Source organism: Cinclus cinclus, chromosome 6 (genome assembly GCF_963662255.1).
Source record: "Cinclus cinclus chromosome 6, bCinCin1.1, whole genome shotgun sequence".
In the NCBI taxonomy this organism is placed as follows: domain Eukaryota; kingdom Metazoa; phylum Chordata; class Aves; order Passeriformes; family Cinclidae; genus Cinclus; species Cinclus cinclus.
The window spans coordinates 47,347,771-47,360,534 of record NC_085051.1 but is presented as its reverse complement, the minus strand read 5'-3'; the positions used below and the strand labels follow the sequence as shown (position 1 = coordinate 47,360,534).

Here is a 12,764-nt window from a genome sequence, read left to right as displayed (position 1 = left end):
CCCACGTGACCGTGGGCGGTGTGTCACCGCGGGGCGGGGCGGCCCGCGCGCCCAGCACGTGACCGGTAGGGCGGGCACGTGAGTGGCGGGCGGTGATGGCGGACCTTGTGGCGGAGGCGGACCCGGGCCTCGGGCGAGATCTGGTGGCGGAGCTGCGGGGCCGCGACGGGCGGACGCGGACGGTGCGAGTGCCGTACCCGGCGGCGGGGGAGGGCGAGGCCGCCCAGCTGCGCGGGCTCCGGGGTGCCGTGAGCGAGCTGCAGGAGCGGGTGGTGGAGCTGCTGGCGCCGCTGGTGCAGGAGGAGCGGGCGGCGGCGGGTGGCGCGCGGCGCGGTGAGTGGCGGGGGGGGCGCGCTGAGGGGGCTCCGCCGGCCCCGGGGTGCCGCCCGCGCCCCGCACCGTTCACCCGCGCCCGCCCGAACTCTGCCAGGTGGCGGCGGGGATGACGATGACGACGAGGAGGATGACGGCGAAGACGAAAATAACGTGGACGCGGCGGCGAGCGGCGATGACCCTCCACTGAAGCGGACGAAGGTGCAGCAGCCGTGAGGGCGGCGCTGGATGCCGGGGCTGCGCCTAGCCCGTCCCGTTCGGCTGCACCGACTGTAAGTGTCCCGGGCCCGCTGCCCCGGCCGGCTCCTGCGGCGCTGCTGCTCCTGTTTAAACGCGAAGTGTCCATCCCGACCGTGCTTTTCCGAAAGGATGCGCCTGGGTGCGAGCAGCATGTTGCTTACGGGGTGCCAGTGTTATGCTAGCACAGTTTTTTGGTAAATGAGTTGACAAGTATAAAACTTCTTTCACAAATACTCTTGATTGGTATGTTTTTTAATAACTTATTCTGAGTCACGGTATTTCTTCATGCAAGACCATTCTTAAAATAAAGCAATAAAACCTGGAAAGTTATTTTTTCAAATATGATCTTTAAAAGTACAAGACAATTTGTGTTTGTACAGAGAAAAAGCAATGTAAGACTACAGCAAGTTACCAAAATTAGCAAGTGTGTGTATAGAACTGTGCCTGTTCCTTTACTATCCTACAATGGAAGATTACTGTTGCCTGTCATCTACAAGGTTTAGTCACCTATCAATCAACAATGTCTCTGAACAGGTATAAAACACTCTTGATAGGCAGTCCCTAGAGCCTAAGAGTTTTCTCTAGCAGAATTTAACTGCCTGAAAAAGCATTTTTGGGGGTTATTTTCATTTTCTTGTGTTCTCCTGGCACAATTGTTTATATATTATGGAAACTGAGCATAATTTTAACTCCATTGAGGATTACATATGTAGGACAAAGTGTGGAAATAGATGAATTTTTATGAAGACAAAATTGTTGGCATTCACATGAAATGCAGGGAGGAGTCAGAAATGAGGTCCAGTAAATGTATCTTGACATTTATGTACTCAGATACTCTAAGATATTCTGTTAGCAAATGGCACAGAGGCATAACTGAAAAGACCAACTCAGAAGACTAAGCAGGTTTAGTTGCTGAGGCTGAGAGAAAATTACACTTACTCCGACCTCTTGTCAGGCTGCAACATAATGAAATGATAAAATGCCTTCAGTGTTCTAGGGTAGAGAATTTATTGCAGGAAGCCTCTTAGCAAAATGACAAGAGTTTGTACAAAGAAATAGTCTGATAAATGTGTAAGAACTCTTTCATATGATCTGTGTTAAAGTGATTACATCTTCTAAAAAAAGCTTTGTTCTGCAGCTTTGGAAGCTTGTACACCTACATCTGAGAGCAGTGTTTTCCCTTTTCCTTCAGACAAACCCTCCAGAAATGGTATGAAGTGTGATGGCTGAAAAGCATTTAACATCAGGCAAAAAGTTGTGGCCTTTACCTATAAACTGTATGAACAGTCCACTGGCATGGCACGGGCTGAAAACCATTGGTCTAAAGCAACAGGCCCTAACTTAGCACAGGAGTTAAGTGCAGGTAACATTCCATTAATGGGATCCTTCTTTTTTTCTGTCAGCCTAGACACAGGAACATGATGCACCTGAGCTCCAGAAAATATCAATGAGCATTGAGTCAAAAACTAATAGTCAAATTTGTGCCTTTAAAGAATCTTTGCCAATCTTTATTGTAGCTATCAAAAATTTCAAATTACAAAAAGAGCACTGGAGCTTCAGGGGACCTCATGCAATTCTAATTTGTAGGTTTGTTTGTGGCAGAAGTGCCCTAACTCAAGTTTTTTAGTTTTCATGTTTCTGAGAATTGCTGCAAGGTTATCAGGCACAGGAAGCTTTAGTGTAATGTGGTTCTCTACCCTCCCAATGCCCTAAGCTGTGTTCTGAGCCCCATCTGGGGAGCACCTAAATCAACTGTGGCCCTGAATTTTAGGCAGAGGAGATTAACTTCAATGGGAAAAAAGATGCTGTATTCTTCACCTCAGAGAGATGTGGTGCTTCTGTACCTAACCAACCTTCAACAAGCACAGAACAAGCTGAGTTCACCGCATCTGCAGCATTCAGCACAGTTTGTGTGTCTTAGTAATAGAACTTGGGTTTTACTGGCCCAAGGGGGCTCAATGGATTTCCTCACTAAACTAAAGGGGAGAATGCTTGTATGTTTGTAAGGAATTAAAAGAGCCAATGTGATACTAAATTCTTGGTAGCATTTAGATGAGAACCAACTATTTTTACTGGTTACAAAACATTGCAACAAAAATGTCAAAGCACATCTCCTTCACAAAAGCTGGTATTACATGAGGTACTCTATTGTTACTGTTTTGAAATATTGAATTTGCTGGTTCAAACAACTTTGAGGCTTAATTCATGAAGGAACTTAACAGGTTGCAGTGTTCTGCGTTAAAAAAAAAAGCTTTAAGCCTCAAGTATGCGAGGCACTCCGATTGTTCTGTAAGGGAAAGGAGGCAATTCCATTATGCCCAGTAATTGGGGCATTATCTAAAAGTACAGTACCTTTCCTAGCTCCCAGGAGAGAGATCCACAGTCATCATTTTCATTAAAGGATTTGAATGCCATTCACCCATGGCAACCCATTTAATTCCCAATCACTCCATCTTAAAACATAACTTTTACACAAGCTATTATGAGTATCAGATTCTCTGTAAAATACCTGGTAGTCTGGCAGCTGGGACATCACGTGGCTTAACTTGTGGTGACTAGGTGAGCACCCAGCAGTGTGAACACCTGAGCAGTGGTTCTGGGCACATCCACCTGCCAAATGGACTAGACATGGGCCCCGAGGACTGAGTTGAGCAGAAGAACTTTGTTACAGTTGTAGCATGTCCTTTCTTCCCAGAAGAAACATGCACCATTGAGGTATCTTTAAGGAGAGCTAAGTCAGTTCCTAAAATTTAACTACATGATAAAATTATTGAACTGCTTTTATGCATTAGGTCATTTGTAGAAAAGTGGTTCTCATCAAAGACTATGACATAAAAAATGGGATTTTTAAAAAACTAGTAAGAGAAACTAAAGAATCTTCTTTTAAGAAAACAGTGGACCAGGCAAGAGAAAATAAGGACAGTTAATACATACTGTGCACCAACTGGAACATTTTCTTCCAGGGATAAGTCAATCCTCATATTTTTAATTTTAAAAAGGACTAAAATTTGCAGTCCTACTTTGCTGCTGGAAGAAACATAAGGAACACACTTTATTGTAACTTACTTTTGTCCAAGTTTGAAGGGCTGCAGCCTCATGTTAGGCTCTTCATTGGACCTGCTCCCCCATGGCAGAAAGCAAAGAACAGGTTCAGTAACACTTACAAATATGTGGCAGACACATTCCTGAGATGGGAAGGGACTGTAAGGTGAAGGTCAAGCAGCTAAAGAAACTGAGACTGTTCAAGTGATGTTCAGGCAGTCTGACGATGCTTTATCTTGTGACACAAATAAATAAAATAGAAATAAATAGATTTAAAAAAAGAAATCCAGGGTAAATGGCATACAGATGACCATTAATCACCCTTGTGTTACAGCTACTCATTTTGTTGGCAGAACATTAAAGCTCAGAACGTTGCAAAACTTCAAGCTTGATTATCCCAAAAGTTTGTAGATGATGTTTTCTTTTACAGGTAGGTCTTTGGTGACTCAGATAATCAGCCTTGACAATACCTACAAATTCTCAGAATAATCAAGCTGAAAGTTATTTCACTACTTATTTTTTTTAAATACTACAGTTAAAAACCAATTTATCATTAATTTTTATAGTCTTTATTTACCCTGTGGGTAAGATTTTGCCTGTTGATGTTCCCCTGGTGCCAAAAATGCTGGAAGCACCAGAAAAGTTAACTTAGCTCTTCTATTCCCATTGTCTAATATTTGTATACACCATGTTAATAGTTCTCCACTGCTGCTTTCCACTTCCAGCTCAAATCCTTACACATACAGCATTTGCTTGCATTAGACTGTGTGTTTTTCTGTAGTTAGTTGCAAAGCATATGCCTGTCAACAGCTGTAATCCAAAACTAGGCTTCTGATGGAAAAGTCTACGAACATGAGCCTCCATTTTGCAGGCCCCTGCCATGCCCAGCACATGTTCCACATCCACACAGCTTGGGTCATCCTACCATTAAGCCTACCCTACTTGGGTCAGGCCTGCTAGTGAATTTGCTAAGGGTCACATGCTTGCATGACAGGAAATTAGGCAGTTCTTCCTATCATTTTCTAATTTTGATGCTTCCTCTTATGCTCTTAGCTCTTTAAATAATTCCATCTGCACTCAGTGTAACTGTTCAGTTTAAAACAACAGCATTAAGTTAAAAACAGTCCTACCAGACGTATCTCTCTTACACAAAATTAGAGACACAAGCAGATTCAGCTTCATCCAGCAAGCCCTAACATTTCAGGCTACAAACAAGTAATTGGGGCACAGAGCATAAGAGGACTACAAAAGATTAACTGACCACACACGCTGAGGGAAGGCCATGAGCACAGGCTCCAGCAACTGACTGCCAGCACTGCTGTCTGGCAACAAACATGCAAAAAACCCCCCTAAACCAAAAACAAACAAGAAAAATGAAAAGCTATTAGTAAGTATCTGCATTAACAGACTTGTGTTTATAAACATTGAAAAGGTTTTATTTTATAGATAAATAGCATGGTGATTTTAAAAGTTGAGAAAGAACACAACTTAAAAAGCTCTGACTCCTCAAGACACTAACTACTTGTCAGAGTTTATAATTTACTTACTCCAGAACACTAAGATGGCAGCTTCCTCCTTTTCATATTGCACTTAGAACTCAAAACCTTCTTGCAAAGGCTACATTGTTTTCAGGTCCGAGCACCAACGCTGACAATTGAAACCAGTGTCTCCAAGTATCTCCAAGTGCAAACAGAAAGTTTAAGGTGTTGGAACTGCCGTGCTTAAACACAGCAACACTGAAAATAGGGTTCTCTTTCCAAAGCAAGAGAAAGACAACACTGTCCAGGATTCCCTTAAAGCAGTCAGAAATGGATTAGCATTTGTGTTGATTAGGTATGGACAATCTCACACAGCTCAAGTTACAGTCAAGGAGTTTAGCTCATAATTCTTTTGAGCCTACTGCTTCTGAAAAGTGTATTTTGCACTCTTTTCATATTTGTTACTTCTGTCATGGCTGGGACAAAAATTTAGTTATTCTCAAAAGAAACAAAAATGGACAGAAAGAAGAACAGATTCAGTCTTATTCAAAATATGCTATTCCAAAATAGCACTGGAAAACAGAAGTTGAAACTATGGCAAAGAAATCTCAGTGGAATTTCAGTATGACTGAAGAAATTTGCATTCATTACAAGAATGAGAAGAAGGTATCTTACTTCTTTGAATTTCTGGAAGAAACATGATCTGTCTTACAACCAGTTTGTCCTAATACATCAGTTCTCCTGGAACATGGTTTTGCATGATGTATAGAGTGAAATTAGAATGGTATTAAATTTCAGTAACTTGTAATTTTATCAAGCAAGACGATAGGAGAAAAACACAAAAGAATCTTTGTGCAGACTACAGGCCAATGCCAGCATAGGCTGTTTTTGATTCATAGGAACAGTTTAAAGCACCAAGCTCCAGGCCTCTGCTACTCCTCATTGCCTGCCTACTACAGTGTGGGACTGAAAACAAGCAGGCTACCACAGGAAAAAAAATTCCCTTTAAAGGTTTGCACAAACTTTATTCTTTGCTTCCTGTTTTTATATCTAAACTTATTTTTAAGAAAAATCATTAAAAACAACACTGATGTAGAAAATAAAAAAAAAAAGAAAAAGCAAAGAATTGTGTTAAGTGCAGCTTTTATAATCATGTTCTTAATTTCTTTTTTCCTTTTACATTTACCACAAAAGAAGTATCTTTTCGTTGATTTTCCAAGGGAAAACATAGGAAATCACTTTTTTGCACAGAGGAGTAAAGTTGTGGACCAGGAACCTTTTCCCCCACAGGACATTTCAGATGGAGAGTCACAGTTTTGCATCATTAAGGCAAAATGAGGAATACTTCCATCATGTGTCACATAGGGCTTTCCCACTCTGGCCACTTCACAGATCCATATTTAAAAACCTTTGTAGTTACTTGTTTGTTTTAAATAGAAAACAGTCACTCTCTTCATTGCTTATCAGTTTGAAAGAAAAGGCTCTTTCCGGCCTTCACTCAGAACTTCAGTCTTATGATTATATCAAGCATATGCAATTGCTTCAAATCAGCAACAGAAACCAGAAGTTGAGCTAAGTGTCAATCAGTTGTAATCTACTGATCTGATTAGAGGCCTTCACAAATGTTTGGTGACGATTGCAAATAACAGCCAAGCAGATAGGAATGATGCAATACCCCACAGTTTTGGGGTCAGCTCTTGTACAGGAATAGAGGAACAAGAACATCTGTAAATACGGTATTAAAAATATTATCGTCCACAGCCAAAATGGCAAGGATAGCAGTCGTACTTTTAAGGAGTGTGTCCATGTGGTTCCTTCCTGTGGTTCCTTGGGGTGTTGCTGAATGTGCTCCAGTGCTAGTTTGTTGTAAGTCTCATTGATTTCAAAGACATAATAAAAAGCCGCAGCACTTGCTAACAAGTACAGCCCCACACCAATCCAGCCCATCCTCTGGCGGAAGTTCATCATTCTCCATGCTCTGCACCTGAAACACAAGGTGACAAAAACATTCAGTACAGCTTGGAAAAAAGAGGGGACAGGTGAACCTTGATTTTCGTAAGTCAATTTTCTATAACTTTTTATTACACATTAGTTAACACAATGTGTATTAGAAATACACATCAATTTCTGAAGAACTGAGTTTTCTCTACATCACAGAAAATCATTACTCTGCCAGCAACAGGTTAATGGCAACAACATAAGAAGCTCCACTGATGGCTCTGGATAGTTTAGGGCCTGCAGGCTATCAGGATATACCTGGCTAAAGTCAGGTACTCAGGGAACAAACCAAAAGTCATCAATTGGATAAGCTAATTACCCCATCTGCTCTCAGCGACTCCAGACAGAAATTTGGGATAATATAAAATATTCTATGTAAAGTTTGGAAAGTTCTTTGATGCCTGCAAAACAAACACGCTGCTAAAAACCAACCAGTAACAGTACTATCACTGCTTGTCTGTGGTGCAGCTACATCCAGCTATATTAAGCTCTGAGTGTCTATTTATGAACCACAGAAAGGGATGTTTTCAATTTGAACATGAGGTTCAAGGGTTAGGCTGTACTGCAGGTATGTACTTGCACACATGAAGGTGCTATAGCCATGTTACTTTTGCTCCTAACCGCATTCCCACTCTCCCCGTGCGGACATTTGCCACAGGCCTTCCAGAGGAACTGAGCTGCACACCTGCACTGCTCAATGCCTTGGTGCACAACAAACCAGACATTCACCATCGAGCACTTTGCAGAAAAAGCACAAATTACTGGAGCCCCACAGACACTACTGGGGTCAATTTGAGCAGCTTCAATTCTCCAGCTGGCTGCATGGCTCTAGGTAACTGGAAACACTCTTCAAAACAGTCACAAGCTCCAGCTGGAGCACCACCGCACAAATGGTCATCACCTCTTTCCTTCCAAACTCCCCTTGCACAGGGGCAGGGAGAGCCACTGCTTCTCTGTACCTGATTAGGATTCCTTCTCTGTACCTGATTAGGATTCTCTGAAAAAAAAAATGCTTTTTCAGACCTTTGGGCTTTTACCTTTCATACCTTTTCCTAAAGAGGGGTAAAATCCATCTATGTAGTGCTGTTTTAAGAAAATACATCGTGCCTTTAAAATACCAGGTGGAAATGCTTACTGAAAAATGAACTATGCATACACATATACAGTATATATACATACACAGTAACAATTAATGGAAGCATTAGAGAATTTACCATAAATTATACAAAATCATTACACCATTCTAAATCACCCTTTCTGAGCCAGACTAATCTGCCACTTTGGTTGGCAATCCTGAAAAATTTACTTCCTGGTTTTACATAACTGAGGGATAGCCTCAATCCTGATGTGACAGAATCTGATCAAGGCAGCCCTGGAGAAATTGTTCTGGCCCTCAGACTGCTGCATTCACGGTGGCTAAAAGAGTCAAGCACACAGGGACATAAACACCTGAGAAGGAACAGTAAATACCTGAAGAGGAACAGTAAATACTTGAGAAAGCTACTGCAGACTTAAGTAATAGCAACTTCTCATTCTGCTGATCCTTCTATAAAACTCAGCTGCACGCTTCCCTTTATTACCCCGAGTCAACACGTTTAGTAGGACAACTGAAAAATTCCTGAGAAGAGCTGTTAATCAACAGGGTAAAAACTTGAACCCCAGGTTTGCGTTCACCCGCTAAATAAGCAAGCCACTGGCTGTTTTCTGCCAGAAATTCGGCATATCCAAGCTGCCTCACGAGCTGTCGCCTTCGAGGAAAATTGACAGATACAAGGTATGTACGTACTGAAAGCATAAACACTATCAAAACAGCAGCAGACTTAAGAAGGTAAACACCAGCGCGTTTTGATCCTGCCCTTGAGCAGTAGCCAGCAGAGAAGCCCTAGCTCCCAGTTATACGGGTAGAGGCTGAGATAACAGAGTTTTCTCATTGTTATTCTCCGTTTTCAGGCCCAACTACAGCGTGCAGCTTTTTGGGACACCCGCGATGGTTCTCGGACCCCTTCATCCCACCGGGGTTCTCCTTCCGCGACGGCCCACGCACACCGCCCGCCGGACCTGCGCTCCGGGCGAGACGCACTTCGCCGCCACGGCTCCTTCCCGGCGCCGGCAGCTCCTTACCTTCCTTCGGCGGAGAAGGACGGAGAAGGAGGGAGCGGGAGGGCAGCGGCGGGCGGCCCGCTCCCCTCAGCCCGCGTCGCGGCGCCAGGAGGCGGCGAGTCCCGCGGGCCCGCCCCGCTGCCCGCCCGCCGCCATGGCCGCCCGCCGGCACCGGCACTTCCGGCACGGGGCAGCGGCCCCCGGGGCGCGCGGCCGCATCCGGGGCGGGCGCCTTGGCCGGCGGCCATCTTGGCTCGGGCGCGCGCCCCTCTGTGGCCGGGGTGGGCTCGCCCAAAATGGCGGCGTGGCTGTGGGGAGGCGCTCCGCTCCTTCGCGGGGGGACAGCCCCAAACTCTTGTGTTTTGGCACAGGGGTGGCGTGAGCCTGTCGAGGGAAGTAACGACAAAGATTACTAAGGAAGTTGCAACAGAGACTGAAACAGTCGGCAAATGCCAAACGTGCAGTCAAACCCCAGTATATGCTTATACGTAAGCATGATGTAGTGGATTATTTCTATTACATTAAATTACCAGGAGATATTACATGCTTATTATCTCATAGCAGCGGAGGTTGGGACCAGATGATCTTTAAGGTCCGTATGTTTCTGTGATCAAATAAGGAAAAGCTTTAAATGGCACTAAAAGATCATTTAAATTGACAGCAAAATGATACGGGCCAGGTGTATTCAATGATAGCCATGATTTTGGGAGAATTTGTGTGTGCGGAACGTGTTTTCCTGAATTCAGGCGCTGTGAGCTCCGTGCCAGTTAATGCCAAAACCGCATCGTGCTACATATGAAGTGAAACTTTGTACTAAATTGTATCCTAAAGTCATGAGAAAACTTACAGAGAAAGCAGCAGTGGGCACCATTCACTCTCATGCAGCTGCTTTCAAGGAGGCTAAAAAAGGATTTTAAAAGGAATGCCAAATAAGAAACTAAAGATAGTAAAGCAATGACTTTTTTTTTTTTTTTGCTTACATCTAAATGCATGGGGTCTTCTGCCACTTTTCTTGGGCATGTAGTAGGTGCATGTGACACAGTATATAAGAGCTGCTGCTAAATTCAATCTATGATGGCTTATCCTGCTGTGTTTGGTGTTTCAATGGGAAGCATTAGGAGCTGGTGTTTTGGACTACAGTCAGGACAGCTGATGAAGAAATGCACGGAGCTGCAGGTATCTGTAGAGAAAAGGGACGTTGTTGAGAGTCTGCAAGAGTCAGAAATACAAATCCCCTGTCACGGGGCAACTTCACCTTAAGTCATACTGTTTTGGGTTTTGTTTTTTGGTTGGTTTGGTTTTGTTGTTGGTTGGTTGGGGTTTCGGTTTTTTATCTTCTGAGGGTTGTTTTCTTTTGTTTTGTTTTGTTTTAAATTATTATTATTGCTTTAATGCTCACTGAACTAAGGGCCCAAAAGTGACACGAGATGGCGCCCGGCTCCACACACAGAGTCAACGTGAGCAGCACCCTGATTCCCAGGTCAGAGATTCTACACTTTGCTTCAGTTGAATGATTTCATTATCTATCCCGAAGTTTAAATAAACCATTAGTGTAGTTCTGATGACAGATGTAGATATGAATAGCTACATACAGCTAATTACCCCTGGGACATTTCTCTCAACTAAATGCCATTCTTTCCATTCTTACAGGAATGAGGTCCCAGTTGATCTAAAAGTGAATAAAGTTCCTGTGTGACTGACAGACCTTCCACTCAAGCATGGCTATAATGCATTTTCTTATACTGAGGTTAGATGTAATTATGAACCAGTTTATTTTAAAATACCCACCTAGATGTCAAAGAGAAGCGTTTCGGTGTGAATTAATATGTGACTGTGTGAATGTATGGCTTGGCAGTGGATACATGTGCTAAGTGTAAAACCTGCATTTGCACTTGAGATTCTGAAGAAAAATCAGTGAAATGTGGAACTTATTCATACTTAAGAAGCCTGTCTTTTCACTGAATGGTTGGAGTTAGAAAGAGAGGATGGTTTAGGATTTAACCTGCTTGTAAACCAAGGTTAAAAGACTCCTGTGATAATCATAAGCCTGAAATTGTGGCCATAAAGAGAAGCATCTAAAAATTTGAAGAGTTATTATAATAATCACAAGCTGCATTTTAAAGCTAAGGCGTAACACCAGAGTGATTTGTAGTATTTTTGGGCTGGATCTCAATCTGCATAAATTCAGTGTTGTGCTGAACATAGTATGTCATAGTATAGGAAGGGACAGAGCAAATAGCTGAGGGTTTGCTGGTTGGTTTTAGCAGCAGGCCTCTGAGGGGGGAGGGAATAATACCAAAATTAGTAGAACAAGAAGCAACTGTTCTCAGCTTTAGACAAATTCCAGTCACAAGTGCTGGTAATCATAAGGGGAAAGAACTCATAACTCTGCATATTGAAATGAGAAAATACACCTGGTGAGACTCAAAAGGGTAATATTCAGCTTGGGAAACCAAAGGAGAAGATAGAAGTCTGCTGAATTAAAAGGAAATAGTACTTAATGAACAATATCAGAGAATTAATCATGGGGTTTTGTAGCATTAAAAAAATATTTAACTTAGTTTAGACATGTGATGTATTTTTTATAGAAATATTTGGTTTATTTTGAAGGTAAAACTGAAAAGCAATGGAACTGCAAGAGTTGGCTGCTGTGTAGAGGGCAGGAGCCAAGCATAATAACACAGGTGATGGGCCAGAGCTTCAATGCCCAAGCTCAGTCCCACCACAGAGCCTGAGCAAGGCAAGCAGGGCACACTGGATCCAGCCAGGAGTACAGAGCATCAGGCAAGTCACAAGGCAGGTCCGAGGTCAAGCTGTGAAGGTAGCCCACAGGCTAGGGTCAGGTCCAGTGAGAACTAGGGTCAGACATCTCCTAGCAATTGCCATGAAGGTCCATGCTGATAAGAAAAGACTGAAGTCAAGCTAGGAAGTCAGTCTGTAACTCCAGATCCAGATAAACATGGCTTGGCACAGTCATGGCTGAGCCAGGGACACATACTGGTGCAACACAGATCAGGCATGAGCTGAAAACACAGGGCTCAGCTAAACTGGGGCTGCTGAGCCCATGGGAGGGGTCATGTGAGGATTGTTGGGGCTATTAAGGCCTGTTAGGATGCTCAGGATCCTGACAAACTACATAGGATAAATGAGGGTTGACAAGAGGAATCAGGTTAGTTGTAATCTTTCAGTCAAACAAAGTTTTCATAACTCAGTATTAATAGAAATTCTTTCCTAGGCTTAGATTTTGGCCAAAATAGAAAAGCAAATGTAGAATAGCTGAGATGATTCCAAAGCCAAAATTAGTTTGCTTTCCAAATGGAAGGCAGAAGCTGAAGGATCCTTTTGGGTGGATCTTATGTTTATATTTAGCAGAGTTTTAGTAGGTCCTCACTGACAAGCAATCATGGAGTGAGAGTCTAATAACAGACATTTCTGTCAAGATGGCATTTGCCTTCCACTTTGTAGGACACTGATTTTCGATTCATCTAGAACGTCATGTTCCTGGATCTTTTCCTTCTAAATCCTAACTCTAAACCAAACTCTTGGCTAGAGAACTAGGATCCTTACAGGCTG

The 12,764-nt window shown here is 43.1% G+C and overlaps 2 protein-coding genes across 5 annotated transcripts; one reads left to right on the top strand and one right to left on the bottom strand.

Moving 5' to 3' along the window:
- Nucleotides 1-8: 8 nt before the first annotated feature.
- Nucleotides 9-806, top strand: GON7 (GON7 subunit of KEOPS complex). The gene is made up of 2 exons (XM_062495504.1): nt 9-333; nt 431-806. The coding sequence occupies exons 1-2, from the start codon at nt 96-98 to the stop codon at nt 547-549; spliced, it is 357 nt and encodes a 118-aa protein (XP_062351488.1). The 5' UTR covers nt 9-95; the 3' UTR covers nt 550-806.
- A 4,218-nt stretch (nt 807-5,024) lies between these two features.
- LYSET (lysosomal enzyme trafficking factor) lies at nt 5,025-9,362 on the bottom strand. Of its 4 annotated transcripts, none has more exons than XM_062495500.1 (2): nt 9,213-9,362; nt 5,025-7,077 (listed from the first exon to the last, which is right to left on the bottom strand). In XM_062495500.1, exon 2 carries the CDS (start codon nt 7,059-7,061, stop codon nt 6,666-6,668), a length of 396 nt encoding a protein of 131 aa, XP_062351484.1. In that variant the 5' UTR covers nt 7,062-7,077; nt 9,213-9,362; the 3' UTR covers nt 5,025-6,665. The 4 variants fall into 4 exon arrangements, with proteins under 4 accessions (XP_062351484.1, XP_062351486.1, XP_062351485.1 ...); XM_062495502.1 differs by lacking the exon at nt 9,213-9,362 and adding an exon at nt 8,878-9,192; XM_062495501.1 differs by lacking the exon at nt 9,213-9,362 and adding an exon at nt 8,562-8,585.
- Nucleotides 9,363-12,764: the final 3,402 nt, after the last annotated feature.